Source organism: Arachis duranensis, chromosome 7 (genome assembly GCF_000817695.3).
Source record: "Arachis duranensis cultivar V14167 chromosome 7, aradu.V14167.gnm2.J7QH, whole genome shotgun sequence".
Taxonomy (NCBI): domain Eukaryota; kingdom Viridiplantae; phylum Streptophyta; class Magnoliopsida; order Fabales; family Fabaceae; genus Arachis; species Arachis duranensis.
The window spans coordinates 9,957,951-9,982,605 of NC_029778.3; the positions used below are offsets into that span (position 1 = coordinate 9,957,951).

The 24,655-nt window shown below is 33.6% G+C and overlaps 5 protein-coding genes across 6 annotated transcripts in view; 3 read left to right on the forward strand and 2 right to left on the reverse strand.

Annotated features, from left to right (window-relative positions):
- Positions 1-1,528: 1,528 nt before the first annotated feature.
- LOC107457711 (protein yippee-like) lies at positions 1,529-4,664 on the forward strand. Its single transcript, XM_016075875.3, has 6 exons — positions 1,529-1,679; positions 1,882-2,017; positions 3,312-3,355; positions 3,854-3,962; positions 4,046-4,101; positions 4,373-4,664. Exons 2-6 carry the CDS (start codon positions 1,922-1,924, stop codon positions 4,455-4,457), a joined length of 390 nt encoding a protein of 129 aa, XP_015931361.1. The 5' UTR covers positions 1,529-1,679; positions 1,882-1,921; the 3' UTR covers positions 4,458-4,664.
- Positions 4,665-6,158: 1,494 nt separating this feature from the next.
- On the forward strand, positions 6,159-10,424 carry LOC107457712 (uncharacterized). Its single transcript, XM_016075877.3, has 5 exons — positions 6,159-6,954; positions 7,048-7,165; positions 8,193-8,307; positions 8,703-9,749; positions 9,964-10,424. Exons 1-5 carry the CDS (start codon positions 6,741-6,743, stop codon positions 10,219-10,221), a joined length of 1,752 nt encoding a protein of 583 aa, XP_015931363.1. The 5' UTR covers positions 6,159-6,740; the 3' UTR covers positions 10,222-10,424.
- A 1,666-nt stretch (positions 10,425-12,090) lies between these two features.
- On the forward strand, positions 12,091-15,029 carry LOC107457705 (uncharacterized). 2 transcript variants are annotated; one of them, XR_001585889.3, is made up of 3 exons: positions 12,300-12,432; positions 12,549-12,648; positions 13,236-15,029. XR_001585889.3 is itself a non-coding variant. In XM_052251702.1 (2 exons), exons 1-2 carry the CDS (start codon positions 12,091-12,093, stop codon positions 12,645-12,647), a joined length of 441 nt encoding a protein of 146 aa, XP_052107662.1. In that variant the 3' UTR covers positions 12,648-13,036. The 2 variants fall into 2 exon arrangements, 1 of the variants encoding a protein (XP_052107662.1); XM_052251702.1 differs by lacking the exon at positions 13,236-15,029 and having other exon boundaries at positions 12,091-12,432; positions 12,549-13,036.
- Positions 15,030-16,088: 1,059 nt separating this feature from the next.
- On the reverse strand, positions 16,089-18,075 carry LOC107457706 (30S ribosomal protein S13, chloroplastic). The gene is made up of 5 exons (XM_052251484.1): positions 17,989-18,075; positions 17,695-17,919; positions 17,019-17,049; positions 16,269-16,447; positions 16,089-16,154 (listed from the first exon to the last, which is right to left on the reverse strand). The coding sequence occupies exons 1-5, from the start codon at positions 18,073-18,075 to the stop codon at positions 16,089-16,091; spliced, it is 588 nt and encodes a 195-aa protein (XP_052107444.1).
- Positions 16,269-24,655, reverse strand: part of LOC107457666 (uncharacterized) — an 88,445-nt gene continuing 80,058 nt past the window's right edge. Inside the window, exons 7-9 of the mRNA XM_021126658.2 lie at positions 17,438-17,547; positions 16,919-17,049; positions 16,269-16,447 (exon numbers count right to left, since the gene is read on the reverse strand). The gene's annotated coding sequence lies outside the window, so the exon portion shown is untranslated. The remainder of the gene's footprint in view (positions 16,448-16,918; positions 17,050-17,437; positions 17,548-24,655) is intronic.

Here is a 24,655-nt window from a genome sequence, read left to right on the forward strand (position 1 = left end):
TACTCAAACATGATTTCCTCAGGCTCTGTGGGGACTTCACTTACATAGTATCTCCATGCATTATCCACTCCTGGCCTATTACCACCACCTCCTCCATCACTAGGCCCAGCAGCAGACCCTAAACCAGCTTCACCAGCTGCCCCCCTTTTTCCCCTGACCGCTATCTTCTCCAGTTGGATGCTCCCTTTTACCATCTTGCACCTTCTTTGTGAATTTCTTCTTGGGGGTTATCACTTTCTTTCTTGGCTCCTTTACTCTTTTCCTCTTGCCACCAACATCCCCTTTACTACTCTCAGAATCACTTCCATCACTCTCCAACCTAGCTGGTGGAGGTTTATATAATACATCTTCGGTGCTCTCATACCCATCATCCGATGAAGAGGATGTCTTCAATTCCTTTAATATTTCATCCACATCCACTTCATCGTCACCATCCTTGCCAGCATCAAATACTTCCTCCGGAGCATCAACGGGGTGGTCAAAGTAAATGTGGAACTCAAGACTCTGTTGGTACTTCACTAAGTTCTCCCGCATTGCATTGATCCCTGCGTCTCCGGTTAACTCGTTCAGCCCAGACTCAAGCAACGCACTTGTTCGATCATACTAGTATACTGCCTTGTAGGACTGGTATCCCAAACCCTTAAATAAGGTTACAAGGTCCTCGAAGTTCACAAAATCTAGGTCCATCTCCGGGAACCTCTCTTCTTTACCATTATGATAAATAAGAACACCATCACTACCTCTCACGAAGCTACCACCGTGGTGAAAAACTGGCACCACAAAAACATCCACCATCTGAAAATTACCAAGAAACAACTATGTGTGAGTATTACATTACATTGAAAATTTATTAAAAAATCCCCCTTTGCCCTAACACAGTACCTCCTACGACTACTACTAGACACCATGCTCTAAAAACTATTTTTTGTCCTCATTACACCTCTGTTACATACACTGTCAACATGCACGCATGATCACTTCACCCTTACTACAAACTACAGAAACTTCAGGAGTAAGGAGGGCGATCTTACCTTGAAAGGAAGGCGGCAGTGCTAACCTCCACGGTAACCTTCTTTCTTGCCTCCGACTGCTCACTCACCGAACGCCGATTGCTCTTCCACGTAGTGCAATTTTTGGAGGGAGAAACAGGGGGAAGGATTTTGATCGTCTTGGTGTTATGTGTATTGCGTGGGTGAGTTGTGCTTAGTTTCGAAAGGTTGGGGAGAAACAGTTGCGTTTTGGGCTCTGGAAACATATTTGTCCTCTTTTACAAAGCCCAGCCGACGTGGCAACCCGTTAAGGCCAGCTCAGCGCCACGGGGCTACGTCACCATTTTCCGTCAACCTTAAACGGAGACACTCAAACGGAGGAGTTAAAATGTCTACTTTTTAACGGGGTGACATTTAAGTATTTCCTAATCCTCGAGAACGAAAATGTCCACAATAACAAAGGTCAGAGACAAAATTATCATTTACTCTAAAAAATAAGATTAACCACTCAACACCATTTAGAAGACCCACTCCCCACAAACACACGTCTTGTCGCATCTACTTTTTGCAAGTAGAAAAAATAAAGAAAAAGAAAGCTACGATTCATTGATTGCTTCTCTCTCTCTCCCCCTCTCTCTCCACATTTCTCGCAAACTCCATTGTGTTGCGTGTACCAAACCATAAACGCAGGTAATATTCAACCCCCATTCCCTTCTTCTTCACTCTTAGTCTTCTCCTCCTCACAATCTTCACTTTTCTCATTCCGCCAATCTACCCCTTCGATTCATAGAATTCACTTTCATAGCTTCAATTTCTTTTGGCCCTTTTGTGATTTCTCTCTGACTGGGTCGTTTTCTTCCAATTTCAAAAACGACCCTTCGTGGATCTTCAGATTCATTTGCAGAATAGCTTTTTTCTTCAGAGGCTGAGTCATGGGGAGGATGTTTGTGACACATCTTGAAGGGAAGTTCTATAGTTGTAAACACTGCCGCACCCATCTCGCTCTTTGTCAAGACATCGTCTCCAAGGTACGATTTTGATCCATGTCCTCAACTTTTTTAACCATTTCTTCTTCTGGGTATGTACCTTTTTACAAGCTAGATTTTTGTATGAGTTTGTGGTCTAATGTGGTTAGGGATAATCATCCTCTTATAATACTAAGTACTTTCTCGTGTTATTGTTTATTTATTTTTTTCTGTTCTGGTTGATTTGTGTTAATTCGTCAAGTATTGTCTCATGGTTGTTGACCAATACAAGACTTCAACTTGATGATGAATTTGATCCACTTTCTAGAGTTATTTTTCTTTGCTCATCTACTTTGAAATGGAGCTGAGTTGCGTGTTTATTGATTGTTCTGTTTGGTGATGGCTTAAGGTGAAAAATATGTATTCCTTTTGGCTTAAAAATATTTATTGATTCTTATGTATTAGATATAGAATCAATCACTGATCTTGAGGTTGGAGCTGAGTTGGGCATTCATATGGTGCTGGTCCTTGATGCTTTGTCTTGGTTTTGGGTTTGGTTTTTCATGAGATTGAGTTTTTCTTTTTGTGTACTCTTCCCAGTTGTGAACTGACTAAATAAATTGCTTAGATCTCAGAAGCGAAAACATAACAAACAGAATGGGTAATGAATAATGAAACAGAAAAGAAATCAATCACGAAATATATCGCTTCCACTTTGCTGGAAAATGGTAAAAAGGTAGAGATTTTCTGTGAATTTGATTGTTACAAACAAAAACCAAGCCGCAACTTGGCTGGTTTTTCTGCCATACTGGAGCTATTAAAAGCCATGATATTATGAGTTTGATTCTTCTTGCCTTGCTTTTAAATAAAGTGACAGTGTTTTTAGGCCTTTTTTTGGGGGGTAAATCTTCCTATAAGTAATGACATTTCCCCTGTTAAGTTGGAAACATTGTTTTAAATGCATATCTGTTATATGCTGAACAATAATTCAATTGATTGCAATTGCATTGCTTTCCACTTGCATACTTGCTTGCGTGTCAGTTGCTGGCACCAGCTCTTCAGTTTGCATCTTCATGTGTTGGGACTTGTTGCCTATGGCACACTTATGCATTGTTCAATTCTGTAATTAGTAATACCTGATGGATTTTCATTTTGATTATAAAATTTGAGGGATGGTGAAATGGGGATCTATTCTTCAAAAAAGATATATGTTTAGTGTAAAAGTTTCTCAAAATTTAGCTTTTTCGTTTCTAGATCCTTTATGGTAATGTTTGATTTATACCAAACCATTGTTATTTGGGCTTTTTCCTAAGAACAAATTTTCTAACTACCATTTTTGCCTGTGTTTTTTATTCAGTCTTTCCACTGCAGACATGGGAAAGCTTATCTCTTCAGTAAGGTGTAAGTTATCCTTGATTTTTGGCACCTTGTGGTTGTGCAATCACTAATATAAATAAACACGCTCTTGCTGGTGTTCGGATCCAAATTATCATCCGTAAAACATAGTAACTTTGTACTTGCCACTTTGTCAAAAAATGAAAAATAGAAGCAAAGAGAGCTTGGTTAAGGGAGTTATTCGTTGCCGTCATCGATTGTGTTGGGTGTGCAAGTCTATCATGAATTCTCTCATGATTGTGATATAGAGACTTGCTAGTGGAAAAATGAAAATTATAGGTGCATGACAAGTTTACAACCACATAACCAGAAAAAAACATAATTCTTAACGCACTCAAGTCCCATCTACTGACATTTAGTTTATTGTGGATAGTGTGATTATTGTCTCTTGTATATGTACTGAAAGTGTTGAGCGGAATAATAGTTTTATTCATCGCTTCTAATCACATTATATTTGCCGTTGGTTCTGCTCCCTAACTCATTGAAATCTTGTTGATTTTACAGCGTGAACGTTTCTCTTGGTGAAAACGAGGAGAGACAGATGATGACTGGGTGGCATACTGTGGCAGACATTTTCTGTGTTGGTTGTGGATCGATTGTGGGTTGGAAATATGTAAGCTTTTCTGTGAAACTTCACTGGTATGATCCTTCTTCTTTCAATGAACCGCATTACCTTACTCTATTGGTTTCTTTCAGGAAACTGCCCATGAAAAAACCCAGAAGTACAAGGAAGGAAAATCTGTCCTTGAACGGTTAGTAGTTATATTCTGTGACAAAACATTCTTAATCTAATGTGTGCATGTGTGTCGTATCTTGTCCTTGTCCCTGTAGGGATGTTGTGACAGTTTGGATTCCTGTTCTTCGGGAAATTGGGAACATGGACAAAGATACAACATTCCTATATTGTCTTTGTCGCACGTCTCTGTATTTTCTATCGTGAGACACTTGCGAAAGATAGTCTCCCAATGACGAAATGTGATGGTAACCGACAATGTAGTTTGTTTCGATGAACTTTGTGTGCAGGTACAAGGTTTCAGGTCCTGATGGCAGCAATTATTGGGTCAGCCATGAGGCACATGTTGGTGGGAGTGATGTAGATGATGCTTAGTAATAAATAAACCACCGTTGACAATTAAATTGTACATACCCTTTAACTCCCTCTCTGTTGTTCAATCTATGTGGATTTACAGGGGCAAATTAGCCAAATCAGCATCCCCCCCAGAAAAAACACAGTACATTTGGTTGTTGATTCTCATGTAAAAAGAAGTACTAATGCGCACACTTCTGATCTATCAAGTTGTTCATTTGTGGTTAATCTCTTTATTCAGTATCTTCTAACGTTTTCTTGGTAATGAGATAAAAGGGTACTATGAATAAACCAAATTATGATTAATTGTAGCTGCTTATGTAGAAAGTTTCAAGACTAAATTGCAAATGTAGGTACTCAAGGTGAGGTTGGTTTAGTTTATTTATAGTTAATTGAAGGTTACGCATATTGTTGTGTACTGAATGTAGTGTGTGTAACTTGTGTCGCAATGCAATCAAACTTTGTGTGGTTTCGTGATGTAACTGGGAACTGCTGGAATTAGGAGAGTATATTCCACTTGGATTTTGAAAGTCACACAGAAGAAGCATTTCATATATCAAGATATATAAGATAAGATGATATAAGTTGAACTGATCAAAGTCATCAAACAATGTCATAAAAAAAAGAAAATAAATATATTTTCAGTTAGCTAAATTTGAATAATTTTTTCTCTTTTCAGATATTCAATTATTCAAGTACCGAAAAATTCCAATAAATTAAACAACCATGGATATATATATATATATGTGATATTTAATTTGATAGTATATCTTTTAGAGAAAGTTTAGGAGTTAACAGTTTTATTAAAATTTTGTTAGCAATTATCTAGCAAAAAGAAAGTGAACAATCCTATACATTAAATGTAATCTCACACCATTAGAAATGTTAATAATGACTAATTGATGGCTACAAAATACAAATTATAAAATTTGTTGACTCCTAACACTTTTTTTATTTTTTTGTATACATAGTATTAAATTAAAAATTGCTTTTGCTTAAAAAGTTGTCCAAAATAAATCTTATCCTTAAACACTTCTTACTTGTTAGGCAAAGAGTACTATAATTTTTCTTAATTAAATAAATTTTAATTATTTATTTCTTATATTTTATATCAATAGTTCATATTTAAATTTTAGAATTTAGGATTTTAGATTTAGAATTTAGTCGATTTATTTTTTGTTTATGCTTTTTTCTTTTACCTTTAATAGCAAGTAGGAGTATCACATTTTTTATTCAGTAATACTAAGGAAACAAAAAATAATTAATCTAAACAATACAAATTTATCTTATTTAATATTTATTTATTGCACGATGTATTAAATAAAATAAAATTCAATAAATTTTGTCAATTTTTAGCTAATATTTTTTAGTTATCGAATATTTTTGTTCTTATTTTGTTTGAAATATATTATCATTCTCCAAAATTCTAAAATAATATTTTTTTATAAAGAACATAACTTCTTAAAGTTTTTAATAATATTAATACATCAAAATCATTTTTTTAAAATATGTTTATTTTAATATTCTTAAAATACATATGAGAAAAATCTAAGTACCAAAAGAAAATCCAATAATTGGATTGCTACTAAAAGCGTAACAGAAGGTGAGGGTTATGATTGGAAAGTCACCGTTGGAAAAGGATTCAAAAAGAACAAAAGCGGAATAGAAGAAGAACACGAGATTGAGAATGAAGCAACGAGGGGCATTATGGTGATTATCCATCCAAACCATCCATGAAAGATTGAAAACACGTAACGTAGTCTTCAAGTGATAGTAACATCAAACGGAATCTATTCTCTCTCTCACTCCACGCTTTCCCCATTTTCCACTCCAAACTTCTCCCTAATTACCATAATGCCACTCCCTCCCCTCTCCTTTCTTCTCTTTTCAGTCTTCACTCTCACTCCCTCCCTTTCTTCACAACAAATCGAACTTTCTGGAACCTCAATCTCTGTGCCTTCTCCTTCTCTTTCTCCTTCGAGCTTAAGCTTACACCACCTCCTTCTCTGAACCTCGCGCTACGTTAACATTGCTTATTTTCTTCCCTATTTTGAACTATTATTTATTTATTTATTTATTATTCTTTTAGCATTTGGCGTATAAAGTGTTATCGGTTGGTGTGAGGGTGAGAGGGTTTGGTGAAGTGAACAAGGGAACTAAGTTAGGTTCTTTGGTTGCAGCTTAATCATTAATAATTCATTATTGTTTTTATTTCGATCCCTAATTATTATTACTGCACAGTTTGAAGTTTCGAGTGTTGGAGTTTTCGATTTTTTATTTTTTAAATTTTTTTTTTGGTTGGGGATGAATCGGAGTGGTTTCAGGGGTCATGAAATGCAGATGCAAGCTGCGTTTAACCAGAGGCACCACCAATTGGGGGTGTTGAGGTCTTCTTCGGTGATGATGAAGGACAGGGACGAAGAACTCGCCTTGTTCCTTGAGATGAGGAAACGCGAGAAGGAGCGAACCGATTCGCTGCTTCGCGCCTCTGATGAACTCCATGCTGACGCACCCTTAGGTCTTACTGCATTTCTTATTCAAGCTTTTTTGGATATTGTTTAACTCTTTTATTGTTGTTGTTGTCAATTGAATTGGGTGTGTATTATTGCAGGGTCGAACCCGGGAACATCTCCATTGTTTAACATCCCGTTAGCCACGCCAGCTCCTGTGAGGAAGACTGGTGCTGATGATTTTCTCAATTCGGAGAACGATAAGAATGACTATGATTGGTATGTGCTGCTGCATCTTTCTATTTATGTTTAATGTAGTTCCTTGAGAATATGCTTTTTTGTAAAGGGAACGTTTTACAGTTTATAGTAGCTGATAGTTTATTGAGCACTTGAGCTGAACCAAATACATTTCTTAATTCTGAGTGAGGTAGATAGAATGATAAATTGGTCATAGCTGAATCTTATTTCTCTTACTGCTAGATAGTTAGATATTGGATTCAAGTTTTGCAAATTGAAAATAATAATAATAATAATAATAATAATAATAATAATAATAATAATAATAATTAAAAAAAAAAGGCTGTGAGATATTTTATTACCATGTTGGGTCAACTCAGCTTGAACCAGCTAAGTATAATAAATTCTAGAAATTGGTGGTTTAAACAAAATTGAAGGAGGGAAAAAAAGTACATCTGGTTAGTTTCTTGAATGTGAAACATTAAGCTCATGAGTGTAAGCAGCTACCATTCATTTAATACATTGGCTAGTTTAAGCAAATTAGATGAAGGTCCACAATATACTGCTTGAATATAGAGGTCAAGGGTATAGTGTTTCATCTTTCCATAAAGTGTACAATTACGCTGGTTTTTATGCTAATGAATCTTGTGTCTTCACACTTGATATTTGACACACATAATGTTTAGTACTATTTATAGTTACTTCTTTGTAGTTGAATTATGTCTAGATAAATTTATGGAAATTGGTATAGATAACTACACAATTAATATTCTAGATAATTCTGTTTTTAAGTCATAATTAATTAGTACTGTCATGACACACTTTTAGCAGTATTATTGTCTTCACAATTTTTCTCCCAACGCTACTCAAATCACATTTGTAAACCTTTTTTTTCATATATGCTCTTTGTATGATCAGACATATAGGCTTTCATTATTATTATTATTATTAATAATGCATTATCTTTGGTCACATGCTATACATAATTGATATGACTTTTAATGTTTCTAATGTAAAGTGGAATGCATGTTTTTCAAATTAGGGCTTAGCTTGCTTATTGTCTTGTCAGGCTTCTAACTCCTCCGGGAACTCCACTTTTTCCATCTTTGGAGATGGAAACTCAAAAAACTGTTATGAGTCAGCTTGGTGATCCAACTTCACGTCCCAATGTATTAAAATCTAGAGTAAGCAGTTCTATTCAAGGTTTTCGATCATACCAATCATTTTCTGGCAATTGTCGTGTACATGTTCTGTGTTTTGTTTGAATTCCTTAATGAAATTGTTCTTATCCATGTAAGCTCCCTCCTGATTTTGGAGAAAGTTAATGAGCAATGTGATTATATTCACTACGCACTGTGCACGATAAACTTGACTTAAGCAGAAATTAAAGGATTCTTATTTTAAGTATCGAGGATTATGAAGAATGTATTGAGTTTTGCAGGTATAATTGACTAACGCGATCATTCTTGGTAATAATTGGTTCATGCTTTAACTTATATTTATAATTTGGCATTCTAGACTTTTATTCATGGCAGTAGTCATGAAGTCTCTTTGCTTAAAAACAGTTTCATGGTTTCAGTTGGCAAATTCTCTGTCAGAACCTAGTGGGAGGAGCAGCCTAGTATGTAAACAATCAGCTTTCTCGCCCGGGTTAAGTTCATCTAGTGGCGTAACTAGGAGGCCCTCATCATCATCAGGAAATCCAGGATCAAGACCTGCAACTCCTACTGGACGCCCTACATTGACCAGAGTTTCAAAACCCAGATCTTCAACACCTACTTCTCGGGCTACCTTATCTTCAGCTAGGACGGCGGTTGCTACAAACAAGACCACATCTTCTACAACCAAGCCTGTGGTTTCTCTTACAAAGAGTATGATTTCTGCCTCCAAGACTACGGTCGCTGCAACTAAACCCACAGTTCCAGCTAGATCCTCTACACCTTTGTCAAGATCTACTGTAAGATCTTCAACACCAACTAGCAGGCCTACCATACCTTCATCCAGGTCCATATCAAGGGCATCTACTCCAACTAGGCGACCAACCACACCATCAAGTGCACCCAGCATATCTGCTCCTTCAGCTAAGGCTTCTTCAATCTCCAAGCCAGCTCCGGTGGTGTCACAGCAACCAGCATCTTCACGTGGCACTTCACCAACTGTAAGATCAAGACCATGGAATCCATCTGAGATGCCTGGCTTTTCACTTGATGCTCCACCCAATTTGAGGACATCACTACCAGAAAGGCCACTGTCAGCAACTAGGGGGAGGCCTGGAGCACCCAGTTCTCGGTCTTCATCTGTTGAGCCAGCTCCTAGCGGCAGACCAAGGCGGCAATCATGTTCTCCTTCTAGAGGACGGTCCTCTGGCGGTTCTCATCCTACAGGAAGCTCTATGCCTGCTGTCAGTCGTGGGTACTCAAAAGCAAATGACAATGTCAATCCTATTGTAATTGGCACCAAGATGGTTGAGAGGGTAATAAATATGCGGAAATTAGCACCACCAAGGCTGGATGACAAAAACTCTCCCCATGGTAATCTTTCTGGGAAGTCATCTTCGTCACCAGATAGCTCAGGTTTTGGAAGAACACTCTCAAAGAAATCCTTGGATATGGCTATTAGGCATATGGTACGCTTCTTCATATTTTCTATACTAGTTTGGATCTCGTAAGAATAAACTTGTAATGCATCTGATTCGAATCCCTTCTTGAAATGCTACAATAACTTGTTCCCTAACTGGACTTATTTGATATTTGATGAAAGATTGTTAATCAGATCAAAGTGAATAAAACTGTGTCTAGATATATGTTTATTGCTTACACTTTTTTGTTTCTCTTGACCAGGATATACGGCAAAGGGTTCCAGGCAATTTACGACCATTGATGACAAACATTCCAGCATCTTCAATGTATAGTGTGCGCACGGGGGCTCAGCGTAGCCGTACTGTCAGTGTCTCGGGCTCACCTCATGCCACAAGCAGTAATGCTGGTTCTGAAATTAGTGTAAATCAAAATGGATACTGTCTAGATAGTAGTGAAATAGATGAGGATTTCGTCAGTGAGAGAGGTGGTCAATCTCCGACCAGTGTCCGGGGCAGGTGAAGGATGAGTCATGTATCTACATTTAAATGGCAAAAACATTCTTTCAGCCATGGTGGATTTGCATGTGAAGCTAACTATGCTTATGTTGTTGTAAAGTTTATTGGAAGAATGGAAGTGGTGTAACTTGTGTGTAACGGAAGGTATTTGTGATTATGTTCCTAATGGCCTATCGTTCATATTGCCATCAAGGATGTTTTGTACTATTTTGTTGAAATTTAGTACTAAACATTTAACGCTATAGCATGTGTTGAAATATTTTAATTAAGGTTCATTATGCAAGTATTTGGTTTAAGGGACACGACAAATGTAGGGATTTTTTCAGAAACAAAATAAAAAAAATTCATATTTTTCTAAACACCATTGTTGAACTTCAATTTTCCAAATAAGATTTTTTTTTTTTTGTTTAGAGCAAGTTTGCTGCACCCCAACGAACTCTATAAAAATTATAGAATTCTGCTTTATCATCGTCTCCAAATAGTATATAGATCTACAAACAGTATATATGAATACACAAAAATACACAAACAACAAGTATAGTTTTTTCAAGAATTTTTTTAATTATAAATTAAAAAAATAATCCATATTTAACGATGGCAACCATTATCATCGTCTTCACATGTATACTAGATTAAGTTATATTTAACAAGAATTTTTCTAATTATAAGTCGTATTTTATTTTGAAAAAATTTATTTATATTTTTTAAAATTTTTTTCAAAATAAAATACGATTTATAATTAAAAAAAATTATTGTTAAATATGGCTTATTCTAGTGTACCAATGTATTTTTGGAGACGATGATAATGGTTGCCATTGTTAAATGTAGCTTATTTTTTTAATTTATAATTAAAAAAAATTCTTGAAGAAGCTATGTTTGCTGTATGTGTATTTTTGTGTACTCCTATATATTGTTTATAAATTTATATACTATTTGGAGTTGATAATGGATTAAAATGGATTAAAAACGCGAATTTCAAAAAATTTAAAGAGAGTTCACTGGGATAAGACGAATTCTATGATTTTTATAGAATAAAAAAAATCGTATTTAAAAAAAACATCTTTTTTTAAAGTTATAATTTATATTTTTTAATTTTTTAAAAAAATATTTTTTACGTAATAAATAAATAAAAAAATATTTTTATATAGTTATATCATAAAAAAAATTATATAAAATATTCAAACATAAAATTATTTTTATTCTTTTGTAAAAATCTTTTGAAAAAAAATAACTTAAAAAGATATTTTTTTAAAAAATTCACTCAAATAATCTTTTTTATTTGATAAGATAGTAACAAATTAGAAAATTTTTTATGCCTATATATATGATTACAACAACACAGCAACGACACTTCAACAGTTGATAGCAAAGAACTGGTGCATGCGACTCTTGGATTATATATATGTGTGTGTGTTTGTGTATGAAAAAATCTATTGATGATGATTCGAAAAATAAATGTACTTCTAATCTTCACCCATTATTTTACTGAATTTAGTTACTATTTACCATTCTTTAAATCAATAATTCTCCCCACTCTTTTAAGGTCATGAGAGATTCGAACCAATTAATAAACCGATAAAATTACTAGTTCAATAGTTTATTGGTTAAATTGAAATTTAATCAATTTAATTAAATATTAAATAAAATAATTCTAAATAGCAAAAATAATTTCAAACAACGGCAAAAATAATTATTCAGTAATCCATCAGAAAATCTTTTTTTTTTCTCTTTATCATGGCATGTACCTATTATTAGATGTCTTAAATATTTAAATAATATTCCTTTATATGCTATAACTTTTGAACTTATTGTTTACATATTGATGCAAGTTTTTTTTGTCCTTTACTAAACTATTGTATCTGCCTTGTTATGAATGGAATACCGCTATAATGAAGAGAAACAGATGGAAAATTACAAGCATCAACAATTGATAAAGAAGATAATAGAGGAGCAAGAGCAAGAAACTAAGAACAAGAAGAACCAAGAACAACAAGGTGGTTACTCTGTGGAAGAAAGAACAACCGTTGGTGGTGGTGGCGCAACTTCGACGCCAAAGGCAGTGGACATTGCTCCTCGTCTGACATCTTTTCTTGAGAAAGATGAATATTTTCTTACTCCTTGGAGTTGGAATTCCAATTCTTCTTCAAGTTCTTTAAACCAACAAGGAAGAAAAAGCCACCATCAATTTCAACCTGGATCGTTTTTCGTTAGAGAGGTAAAACTCTTAATTCAATTCAATTCAATTCAAACCAGTTCTTTTTTTTTCTTTTATAATTCTTGATTATTAGTGCAATTATTAACCTTTTTTATTTTATTAATGATTATTATCAGTATCCAGAGTATTTTGGGAGTCATAATTATTATCCGGTACCTAATCAATCTGATTCGAAAAAGCCTAATCCATCTGATTCGAAAAAGCCTAATCCATAAGGTATGTGAAAAGACTGATTTTTTTTGTTATAATGAACAATGTTAGCTTTATTTATTGATTTGACAATCCAATTTTACAAACTAGCTTCACAAATCACAGTTATTGTTTATACATTCAAATTAATGATACAATCAAATACATATCACCCTATCTGATCTTTGGATTAAAGGTGTATGTTAGTTTCTCGTACTAATTGTTTATGGGTTTTTAGAGTATGTATGTATCTTTATAATAATTATACCCGGTGATGTGTATTGCTATGTAAATTATGTTCAATCTTTACTATTCTTTAAGTTATCTTTTAAATTGTTCAATTATAATATGGTATCATATTCTATTTTATATTTGTTGGGTCACATGTGTATCGTATATTTTAATTTTAAATATTCAGTTCTAGATGTTTTAGAAAATATGATATATTTGTTAAATATAATTTTGATATTCTTTATTAAGCTAGTTTTTAAAATTGAATTAGATTCGATTAATTTTAGTTCAACTACATGTCAAGAAATATAAAAATGAATAAGTTGATGGAATATATTATTCATCAAAACTCAAAATTCTCCTCTTTACTTTTTTTTTTTCAGGTTTGTTGACTGCGTTGACTAAAAGAGGTCTTAATAGCGTGACAGTGAGAGAGCAAGGAATGAAACATGGAGAGAGTAATTAATTCTGATAATTCTTTATAGTTAGTATTGGAGGTAGTTTAGTTTAATTTATTCTTGTTTGTTGTAACTTGGAATTAAATATGGGTCTGGATTCTGATTTTTCTGCAACGTTTGGAATATTTTAGTAAAATATTTGAGTTAATACTCAAAATGACCCCTGAAATTTGACCTCCAACTTAATTTAGTCCTTGAATTATCAATTGACTCAAATTGTACCCTGAAATTTTAAGACGTGACTCAAGTTAGCCCTTCCGTCTATTTCCGTTACCGGAAAGCTGACATGGCATATGTAATTGACACTTGGTAGCCTCAACAGTTGTCTGACGTGACAAAATTCTTGTATGCATCAATTTAGCCCCCAATAATTTAAAAAAAAAATTCCTGCATAAGTCTTCTTATCAGGCTTCACCTCTTCCTTTATAAACCTTGTACAATTCAACTTCACCTCCTCCACTATGCCTCAGATCCCTCCTAACTCTCGTGTCACCACCATCATCTTCTTCACCATAACCACCATTTTCTTCTTCACACCCATCTCTTCTCCGCCTCTCATATCTATCCTTATCCTTATTCCTACCCCTATCGTTCTCTCTATCCCTTCCCCTTCTCCTAGAATCCCCTTTTTCATCATCATAATCATCATTATCTCTATCTCTATCTCTATTCCTATCTCTATGTCTTTCATCTCTATCATATTTATCATACCTGTCTCTTCTATCTCTTCTATCCTTTCTATCTCTGTCTCTTTCTCTGTGCCCATCTTCACCGTGTATTTTTCTGTCTCTATCACCACCATGTTTCTCTTTGGCTTCAGCTTCAAACTCCTTCTGCAGCTCCTTAACTCTATCCCTATCATCAGCAATAGCCAATGCCTTGAACTTCCCCTTCGAACCACCACCGTCCTACTTCGAACCCTTGACGTCACTGTTCCCAAAACCCTTCTTCGGAGGGAGAATAGCGTGGATTATCGTGAGCAGTGTACGGACAAATTGAGAAGCTTGTGGAGTTCTCCACCGCCAGGCTCTAATGAAGAACCGAAGCACGAATGACGAATTGGGAATTAGCGTGGATTCGTGGAGTTACCTGAGGTTTAGTTGCTGCCTCCTAACTCACCAGAAACGACTATGATTTGGGAGAAATAGGGGTTGCTAGGTTTTTTTTTAAATTATTGGGGGCTAAATTGATGCATACAATAATTTCGCCATGTCAGACAATTGTTGAGGCTGCCAGGTGTCAACTACATGTGCCACATCAGTTTTTCGGTGACAGAAATAGACGGAAGGGCCAACTTGAATCACGTCTTAAAATTTCAGGGTATAATTTGAGTCAATTGGTAATTCAAGGGCTAAATTGAGTTGGAAGTCAAATTTCAGGGATCATTTTGAGTATTAACTCCAAAATATTTAGATACATTGACATAAAACTATAAAAGTACATTCTCTTATTCTGCAAATTTTCTAATTTTTCTTATTTATCTTACTCTTTCCATTTGAGGATAAGAAAAACTATTAACAGAATAATACAGTTTCTGTTTGATAAGAAAAAAATTATCAAAACTGTATGGTTTGCTTAGCAAGAAGTTGGTGTGTGAAAGCTTAAACCAATCAATTCTCAACCATTGCTTTATTTATTTTAAAGCTAATTATTTCTACAGATTAATGTGTATTTCAAGTTGTTTATTTTCACTTTTCTGTTATAATTAGATTAATGTGAAATTTGTTGAGAACTGATAATATGGGTTAGATCTTGGATATTCTAAAATTTAGTGTTAAAAGAAAAATCTTTAACCAAAATATAGATTTATTTTGTTTCTCATTTATGCTAATTGAAAATTTAATATTAATTTTAACGAGCAATAATGTTTGAGATACACAAAAAAAAAAATTGTAAAAATAGTCTAAATTTATTTTATTTAGTATTTATCAATTGTAAATATTTAAAAAAAAAAGCAAATTTGAACATTTTTTTGTTCTAGTTTGGGCTGTAATTTAACGTGATTTTGTTAAATATGAATACTTAATAATTTAGTTATCTTATCTTATTTTATCTTATCTTGGTATCATTAACCTTTATCTTATCCTTGGGAAAGAACATGCACCTATTGGTATCATTAACCTTGGCATAAACTACTCCTTTATCTTATCTTTTCTAATTATCCTTGTGAATTTAGTTACCATTCACATGAAGCCTAGTGCAGAGCAAGTAGTTTATCAAGATAACTAGAGAACATCAAATAAAGAGGGCAGAGAAATCAGACCTTAGTTTCACAGGCAGTAACGTCATAGCGGAAAAGCCTTCTCGGCATCCGATCTTCCCACTACAACACCAAAGCACAAAAACTTAAGCACATAACATGATAAACAGTACATACAACAACAAAACTGATGAAAATGTTAAACATGTTGATCAAATCTGCCACCATCAAAACTTCATAATTACCTCCCCAAGAATGAGCGAGTCCAAAAAGGCCACATATTGCTCTTTGCATAGTGGCAAGTCCTTTCCACCAACCTTCTCAACCTCTTTAAATTTTATTTTAATTTATTTAGTTATCCTTTTTTTGGTGTTCCATATTGTTAATCCAATATCTGTACATGAAATATTTAAATAAGTATAAATTATTAGGTAGATTTAAGTTTTGATATCACATATGCACAACAATTAAGTAAAGCAACATATTAAGTGTTTTGATATCACTACAATTATTTATCAATGGCAATTCATCCTAGTCTCTTGGATTATGAAGTCTCTTACAAAGGAAACCTAAAATCCTCACTGCAATGACAAATCAATGGCAATGCAGTGCATCATAGTCTCTTCGATTATCAGCTCCTTTTTCTGTAATATAAAAGCCGGTCAATGTGGCGGAGAAAAATGCAAAGCGCAATAAAAGAAAACAGAAACGAACATTAAAATAGAGAAAAGGGGAAATAGATTAAGGTGAAATGCAACCTGCTCCTGGTATTCCTTTGCATATTGCTTTGCCCTGCTGTAAATGAGCTTGCGGCTCTCAGCTCTCTTTTTCTTTGCAGCATCAAGCTCCTCCTTTTTCTTCAAGGCCCATTCCTCTTCCCTCTTTTGCTTCTTAAGCACAGACACGGGAACAATTGCTTTCACCTCCTCACCCATCTCTTCCATTCATTCAAAATAAAAATCTCAGTTATAATTAACATCCAACAAAGAATTCATTAGTTTCATTTATTATACTGACACATTTCAGCTCCAACTCAAAAGCTAAATGTTCAATGTTTCAAATAAGAAAACTACAAGCTCTCTAAAACAATAAAAAAAAATAGGTCCTTCCAATGTTTTTTAACAATGAAAATCCGTTTACATCAAATTCATACTAAGAACAGAGAACTTCCCATGTTTTTTAACAATGATAATCCAATTTTCCACACAACATGCTGAATACAAGCTAATCAGATCACGAGATATAATAAGAATAACACGGACAAATCAAAAGAGTGACAGAAAAGAAATGAAGCCGAAACAAGGAATGAAAATCAACAAGCAATAGATCTGGAAATCGCAGAAGATTGAAGGAAACACGAAGAGTGAAGAGAATAGACATTAACGGAGGGAACTGAGAGGGAACGAACCTGCTGAAAGTGGAATGCGAAGTCGCTCTCAGAGAGATTAGGGTTTTGGTGTGTGGCGACTGAGTTCTTAATGGATCTGAATCGGCGATTAGGAGGTTACCTGCTTGAAGACTCAATGATATGATCCATCCCTATTCATAAAGAAAAATTCAAATTATTAGCCTTATTAGCTTCTCTAATAAGCACCCAACCCCAATCTGGTTCAACAAAATACTATCTTAATTAGGAATATGAAAGCTAATCAAATTTAATCAAGCATAAAGCAGAGTTTGTTACACACAGAAAGCATATATATAAGAGGAAATAGGAAATGTAAAAGCATATATACTCCTACTACTGCATGTGGACAGTACTCTTAATGTGAAACAGATAATCGGTGGCGTTCTTAATTAAGTAATTTCCACACAGAAATTAAAATTTCACTAATTAATCAAGATCCATATTATGTATAGTTATGAGCAGTGAAATTAAGTAAAGGTGATATTGGATTAGAGAGAGGGAGAATGAAGAGGTACGAACCAGGGATCGCTGGAATATTCGAAGAGCTTGCCTTTGGTAGAGAAGATGATGAGTGCGACTTCGGCATCGCATAGCACTGAGATTTCGTTTGCCTTCTTCAGCAAACGTACCTATCTACCTATCCTCTGTAACATTGAATCTCCTTCAATCTCCTAATATTCAGCACATTAAACCTCCTCTGAGAAAATCAATAAACACATCAATAAAGTAAACTTTCTTCTTAATTAATTGAATGGTTTAAGCGAAAGGAAACTAACCAAATCGCCTTCAATGACGTATTTGGAGACTTTATCTCTAAGAGTGATGAGTTCCTCTTCGCTGAGATCCTTAGTGACCTTGTTGTCCATGCTTATATCGCAGAGAATCTTGCGAGCTCTGCTCCTTCCGATTCCATGGATGTACTGTAGCGAGAACTCGATTCTCTTGTTGTTCGGAATCTCCACTCCGCCAACTCGAGCGCACTCTATGCTTAACCCTCTCACCTGAGCACACAAATTCGAAAGTAAACAAAGAAATTTCAGAAATGTAAGGTAGAGTTTGTTTTATGTTACCTTGGGAGGGTTGAGAACAGGGAAATAGACGGCTCTGGAAAGAGGTCTTGGGTTTGAGATTAGGGCGAGAGAGGGAGCTAGGGGCATCGCTAGCGTTTGTGCCATGCTCGAGTTGTTCTTCTTCTTCCTCTGCTGCTAGAAAAAAAAATAGAAAAATAATTCTCTTTGAGAACGTGACTTGCCTATTAATCTTGTTCTCGATCCTCTTCAACTGCACTCTTCCGCTTCCCATCGATCCACAGACAAAAATGTCTTTTTAGATTACACTAACAAGAGAGAGAAAGCTTAAATTTGAAGAAAGTACTTGTGGTTCTTCCAACAATATTCTAAGAATTTTGAAGGTCTACGGAAGGTATTAAGTGATGTCTCTGTTTCTCTTCGAAGAATATGAAACGCAGGGAACTGTTTAACTTCTTCTACATGTGTTCATAATTAATTGGATTAACGGATGGCTTCCACATTGTCAAAACCTAGGAAAAAGATCTTCTCCAATTTTTTTAACAATTGATAGAATCCAGTGTGATCTATCACCTTTGATTCTATGAGTGGGACCAGAAATAAATGAGAGAGAAAGCGCAATGAATGGTTAGATTGAACACTGGATACCATCCAGTTTTTTTTGTCACTGGAGAGGATTCATTCCCCAAAATCTAAGTAGTAACCAGAATAATTAGTTGTGTCATATGTGTGATAAGATTAAAATTATAATTTTAAATTACAATTGGCAGTTTAATCAAGATAAATAAGTATTATTAATTGAATCTAGAAGAATTACAAAAGGTTCTAGCAAAAATAAGCAAAGAAACAAAAAAAACTTGGCATAAGAAATTGAATCTTACGTCTGAGAGGATTCATTTCGTTCCTCTGTTGAGGCAAACTGATCCGGAGCAATGTGTGTTGACTGAGCTCCATTATTTCTTTTTTTTTTATCTTTTTTCTCTTATCGTCTCCAAGGCTTGCCTTCTTTTTTCTGCAGCATTATCTTTTTCTTGTTCAGTTCAAAAAGTTCATAAAATAAGTATCAACACACCTAAAACGAAAATATCAATGAAAGAAAATCTGATTCGAGAAACTTACTCCCTGTTAGATTGGGTTTGTTTTTCTACCAACCTTTGCGGTTGTTTTCTTTTTATTATGGGTGTTTTCTCAATTTATTTTTCTCTGTAAGACAAACAAATGCATCGAATTTATAACCAAAAAAATATAAGCAAGAACAAGAAAATAACAATCAATTCAACCAAATTGACAAACACCACTGAACCAAAAATAATTAAAAGGCAGAATCCAAAATTTGAAGAACACCGAACCGAAAGAAATGCATTTGCTGAACAATACTTACTGGCTTTCAGATTTGCTTGTGCTCTATGAATTTGTCGGCACATGCTTCTCTTTTTTGTTTGTCTTTTAACTAGGGGTGAGCACGGGTAGCGGCAAGGGCGGAGCCACATAGAAGGTAAGGGGCGCAATGGCCTCCCCCAACCCTCAATTTTTCTTTATAAATTATACACAAAATTTAATTTAGCCCCCTAAATATTTTATTTTATTTTATTTTAAATATAAAATTAATTTTTTGGCCCCTCCCTCACATTGAGGTTAGCTCCGCCCCTAGCCGTAGCGGGTACCCAATTACCCGTCTGAATTCGAACCGAACTAATTAAATTGGTTCTGAAACCAACGGGTAATCGGGTCCAACCCGAACCAAACCGATGATTTTTGTTAGTGATTGGTTCGGGTATCGGTTTTGGGGGTGCGAAACCCGAACCAATCTGCGAACCCGATCATATATTAATTAAATAAAAAAATATATATGACTTTTCTATTAGACAATGATTATTCATTATTAATATGTTTGGATTTTAATGAGTTTAATTTTTAATGTATTTGATGTTTAACATGTTTGGATTATTTCTATTGATGTTACATATTTATTATACTTGTTGAATTTTTAAGATAAAAATTTGTTTTTTTTTAATGAATTTCAAAGTCATCGGGTACCCAATTACCCGAACCGAACCAATCCGTTTTTAATCGGTTTGGTTTGGTTCGGATACATATACAAAAAAATGCAAATCCGAACCAAACCGAGCCAATTATATTTTGATCGGATCGGTTCTAATTTTGACATGAACCCGAACCAAACCGACCCGTGCTCACCCTTATTTTTAACCACCTTCGGTGGTTGTTTTCTTTTCTTTGTTCTGGTTTTTTCGATTTCTTCTTCTCTACAATACATAAGAACAAGTGTATAAGAATGAATTTAAGCAAATACAAGTTAAATGAAATCAATATGAACATTAAACTTACTGGTTTTCGGATTCACTTTTGCTTGTTGAATCCGTGGGAATGCTTTCGGTTTCAGTTGCTGATTGTGAATCATTCTCATCAACCACATTCATTTGTCTTGCTTTCTTTGCCGGTGGTGTTTTGTCGGATTCAGATTGAGATTCAGATTCAGAAAATCTTTCTTCTTGCGAGGAAGAATCCAGATTGATAATTTTCTTTTTAATTTTCTTTCCCTTTTCTTTTTTATCCAACTTCTTTGTTTCTGTTTTTTCATTCTTTTTTTCTTTTTTTGTACAGAAGTCCCTAAAACAGAAACAAGGAGTCAATTATTTAATGAGAAATACAGTAATAACCATTTAATCAACATGAGCAAACCACTTTAACGAATGATACTAATGTGCTGAATAAAAAGCCATAAAACATGATGATTATTCAATGATCAAAGAAACATTTTTGCATGCACAAGGACTCAATTGAACACAGTAAGAATCAGGTGAAGCAAAGGGAGCGAGCCCACCGAACCAAATAAGGTTTATATGGTGAACAATTGTCAGTAGGACAAATAAATTAATTATAACCTAAAATATAAGTTTTTTTAGTTAGTAGAGATTTTAAAAGCATTTGAAACCAAATTTTAGGGAAAATTTTAGTAGAGTATTTATCAATGGTTCTGTTGCTTCTCTAGAAATCCGTTCAACCATCATTTGCTTTGTTCAATGTGCCACTCAAGGTGTTGGGGGAGCCTGAGGTGCAAATGGGCCAGAGAACTTGGTTTCGTAAAAGTATATCAGCATCAACACGAAAACACAACCATCAACAGACTGTTTCTTCCCTTTTCTTTTGTTTTCAACTTCTTTCATCAAGAAGTTGAGCACATGTTTTACCTAATCCCATTCTCAAATGTTGTCCACATGAAAGATTGATGGCTTGTGGATTGAAGAGGCCACACTTACTGTTGTGAGCAGCAAGAAGCACTTTTGTATGAAGGCAACAAAAGTCTTCTTGAACTTTTTCTGGTTCTCCTCCCCTTCTATGCTCATATCCAGTACATTCCTTGTCAAAGTGGCCAAGGAAATATTTTTGACGCTGTCAAATATTTTCTTATCTTCTAGATTCAGGTTGTTGTAATCAACCTTATCATCAAAACGATTACCTACAATATTTTAGTAGCACAAATCAGTCAAAAAGGCTCAGTTTAATTTTCTGTAAACCAATGAATTGAAAATAAGCAGTAAATGGAAAGTGTATTACCTCCGTTGGTTATGCCTAGAGCAGCGGCTACTTTTCGAAGAGTTATGTATATTCTGCTCTGGAGAGTTTTCAAGCATCCTTTCTCTTCATCAAAGTGATCAATCAATTCTCTCAACAACGCATGAGAGAAATTCATTTCTGGGACATGTGCCAGGCCACCAAATCCCATTTCTTCCACTATATCTTTCTTTTCTTGAGTCATATCCATGTACATTGTTGCCACTACCTTTATTTGGCATCTACAATAATGAGTTTTCTGCAAGTTTTAAAACAGAATGTGAGGATATATTTATAATACAAAATAGATATTATTCGAATGAAAGCGGATAAATATATTTAATTTGCTTATGTTATAATGTGCCTTCTCTTTCATTTTTGCCATTGTCTTGTTCTGTTTTGCTGTAATGAAAAGGTTTGGTCAATACTTCACTCAATATACCAATAAGCACAAGCATGTATATCTTAATCAAGTCAATTAAAATGCCACAAGCTACCGAACCAAAACTCATTCATGCACAGAACCAAAATCACAAAAGTCACCATACCAAAAAACGTTCATGTGGTTAATAAATGATGATCAACTTTCAATCAACAAGAATAGTATTCCTCTATGCAAAAGAAGTACTGAAGATAGTAACAATCATTTTCAAAACTCTAGTTAAACTATCCACACAAATAAGAACAAGCACATATATCTTAATCAAATCAACATCTTCCAGAAGAAAAGTTTTTCAAATTTCATCAGTTAGGTGTTCTTTCAAAATGACATTTGTAGATTGGTTTCTTTAAAAACTCTTACTGAAACTTGATATCTTTCTTTAAGTATCAAAGTCAACTACCATTCATGCTGAAATCTATCCAATATAATGAGACAATCTTACAGTAGTATGCCTTATCAAAATGAAAGAGTTGTCTCTAATGTCAATTGTCCTAAACAAAACTTATTGAATACATCAACAAGCACAAGCATGTATATCTTAATCAAGCTAATTAAAATGCCAGAACCTACCACACTGAAACTCATTCATGCACAGAATCAAAATAAAAAAGGCCATCGAACTGAAAAACTTTTATGTGGTTAATAAATGATGATCAACTTTCAATCAACAAGAATAGTATTCTTCCATTCATAAGAAGTACTGAAGATAGTAACAAAGCTCTAGTTAAATATCCACACCAATAAGAACAAGCATGTATATCTTAAAGTCCTAGTTACACTAAATTGAATGAAAATAACAAATTTCATTCCAAGGCCTAGTTATACCGTAAAAATCATTCACAATAGTTCAATCTACTAAACGAAGCAAATCAAACTAGTAAAACGAAAATGAAGTATTTCTTCATGTAAAACAAGTACTGAACTGAATGAAAAAAATAATAAATTTCATTCCAAAACCTAGTTATACTGTAGAAATGCATGCACAATAGTTTGATCTACTAAATGAAGAAAATAAATTCAGTAAACCTAAAATACAACTAAGAGAAATGCGACATTGCAAGATTTCAGATGAACAATAGTTTTTTTCATACCTTTTGTAGTTTGTGATGCTGTTTTCGTTCTTTTTTTGTTCTTCCTTGCCAAATTTTCTCCCGATTCTGCTGGAGTAGTGGTTTTCATAAAGAACTTGACTGAAGTTTGAGTGATTTTTAGAGAGATTTGAAGAGACAGAGCGGTTTCATGTGTGTTGTAGAAGAAGGAATGTTTCTTCATAATGAAGCGCGAATGAAGAGTTGTTTCGTTTGTATGGGACGCATAGAAATCACGTTTATTTAATGAGATTGAAAGTGCATTATTTATTTTTAGTTTGGACCAACTTGATTACATGGTTATATAGAAAAAAAAAACTAAAAAGAAAGAAAGGAAAGTAGACTTCAATACATAATAGTTTGAATGGTTGACAATAACAAAATCCAATAATAATATCATATTAGAAAAGATTTTGGGATTAATGCATGTTGATAATATTTACTCTCTGTTCATTATACAAGTCATATTTATAGTATCAATCCCGCTATGTTACTAATGGTATTTCTGTCAATTTCTGCTAACTTTTATTTATAACTGTGTTTAATGAAAGTGTTTTTGTGGATGTGTTTAATAAAAATGTCTTTTTTATTACTGTGTTTAATGGAAGTGTCTTTATAAAAATATTTTTTGAATGTGTCTCTTTATATATGTGTTTAAAATATAATAATTAATTATTGTTGACAATAAGTTAATAGATAATATGTTGGTACCCTATACTTTTTTCTGATAGTATATACCTTCCATGATTCTATCATGCTTTTGATTATATTTTGTATTTCTCCTTTCTTAAATTAAGCATGCGTCAATATCTAAGTTCATTAAAATAGATAAATTTTTAAGGAGGCCACTCAGATAAAGACACTTAAAACGTCTTTTTTTAAAGATGTTTCCATGTTGTGTTTTAATTGGTTTTTGTGTAATTTATTCGGTGTTCCTCATCACATATTATTAAATTTCTCAAAAGATTTTCTTTCCAAAAACAATAAAAAACATTTAATTTAGACTAAAACCAAAAAGATAATAGATTAACTATTAGATTTTTTTAAAAGATTATTTATATAAAAAAATATATCACATTCATCAAAAAATATATATAACAAGCTCAAGCCTCTTAAAATTTTTATAAATTAAAAAATAATTAATTTATATTCGTACAATATATAAAATAATTACTATATTGTTATTATATTATAGATTAAGATTCACTAATTTAATTTTTTTTTATTTTTAATATAAGCATTAGAAATAAATAAAATTTGTATAACTAAATGTAGTGTAACAAAATATATATGAAATTAATTAGTTCTTAAAAAATTCTAAGAAAAATAGTTTCTTTCATTTTAGTAAAATAACTATTTATTAAAGTAGACAAATTAATTATTTTCTTCTCATATACAGTTTTTTTAAGACATAAAAGTAATTAATTAGGACATTGGTTAAGATAATTAAAGTCACTATTTTATTAAATTTTTAATTCAAAGAAAAATCCTAGTTAATTTTGGTATAGAAATTTCGAATTTGAAAACATTGATAAAAATTATGTTGAATTTTGATTTATTTGATTCTCATTTAAATTAATCACTACATAAGTTAAAGTTCTGTTTT

Bases quoted from the DNA above. Each gene is read 5' to 3' on its own strand.
- LOC107457712 (XM_016075877.3), top strand. From the start codon at position 6,741: ATGAATCGGAGTGGTTTCAGGGGTCATGAAATGCAGATGCAAGCTGCG. The intron at 7,166-8,192 runs GTATGTGCTGCT...TTGTCTTGTCAG, and splicing joins GATAAGAATGACTATGATTG to GCTTCTAACTCCTCCGGGAA. The intron at 9,750-9,963 runs GTACGCTTCTTC...TCTCTTGACCAG, and splicing joins ATATGGCTATTAGGCATATG to GATATACGGCAAAGGGTTCC.
- LOC107457711 (XM_016075875.3), top strand. From the start codon at position 1,922: ATGGGGAGGATGTTTGTGACACATCTTGAAGGGAAGTTCTATAGTTGT. The intron at 3,963-4,045 runs GTAAGCTTTTCT...GGTTTCTTTCAG, and splicing joins CGATTGTGGGTTGGAAATAT to GAAACTGCCCATGAAAAAAC. The intron at 4,102-4,372 runs GTTAGTAGTTAT...CTTTGTGTGCAG, and splicing joins GGAAAATCTGTCCTTGAACG to GTACAAGGTTTCAGGTCCTG.
- LOC107457705 (XM_052251702.1), top strand. From the start codon at position 12,091: ATGGAATACCGCTATAATGAAGAGAAACAGATGGAAAATTACAAGCAT. The intron at 12,433-12,548 runs GTAAAACTCTTA...GATTATTATCAG, and splicing joins GATCGTTTTTCGTTAGAGAG to TATCCAGAGTATTTTGGGAG.
- LOC107457706 (XM_052251484.1), bottom strand. From the start codon at position 18,075: ATGCCCCTAGCTCCCTCTCTCGCCCTAATCTCAAACCCAAGACCTCTT. The intron at 17,050-17,694 runs GTTAGTTTCCTT...CTTTATGAATAG, and splicing joins ACGTCATTGAAGGCGATTTG to GGATGGATCATATCATTGAG. The intron at 16,448-17,018 runs GTAACCTCCTAA...AATGAATGGAAG, and splicing joins ATCATTGAGTCTTCAAGCAG to AGATGGGTGAGGAGGTGAAA.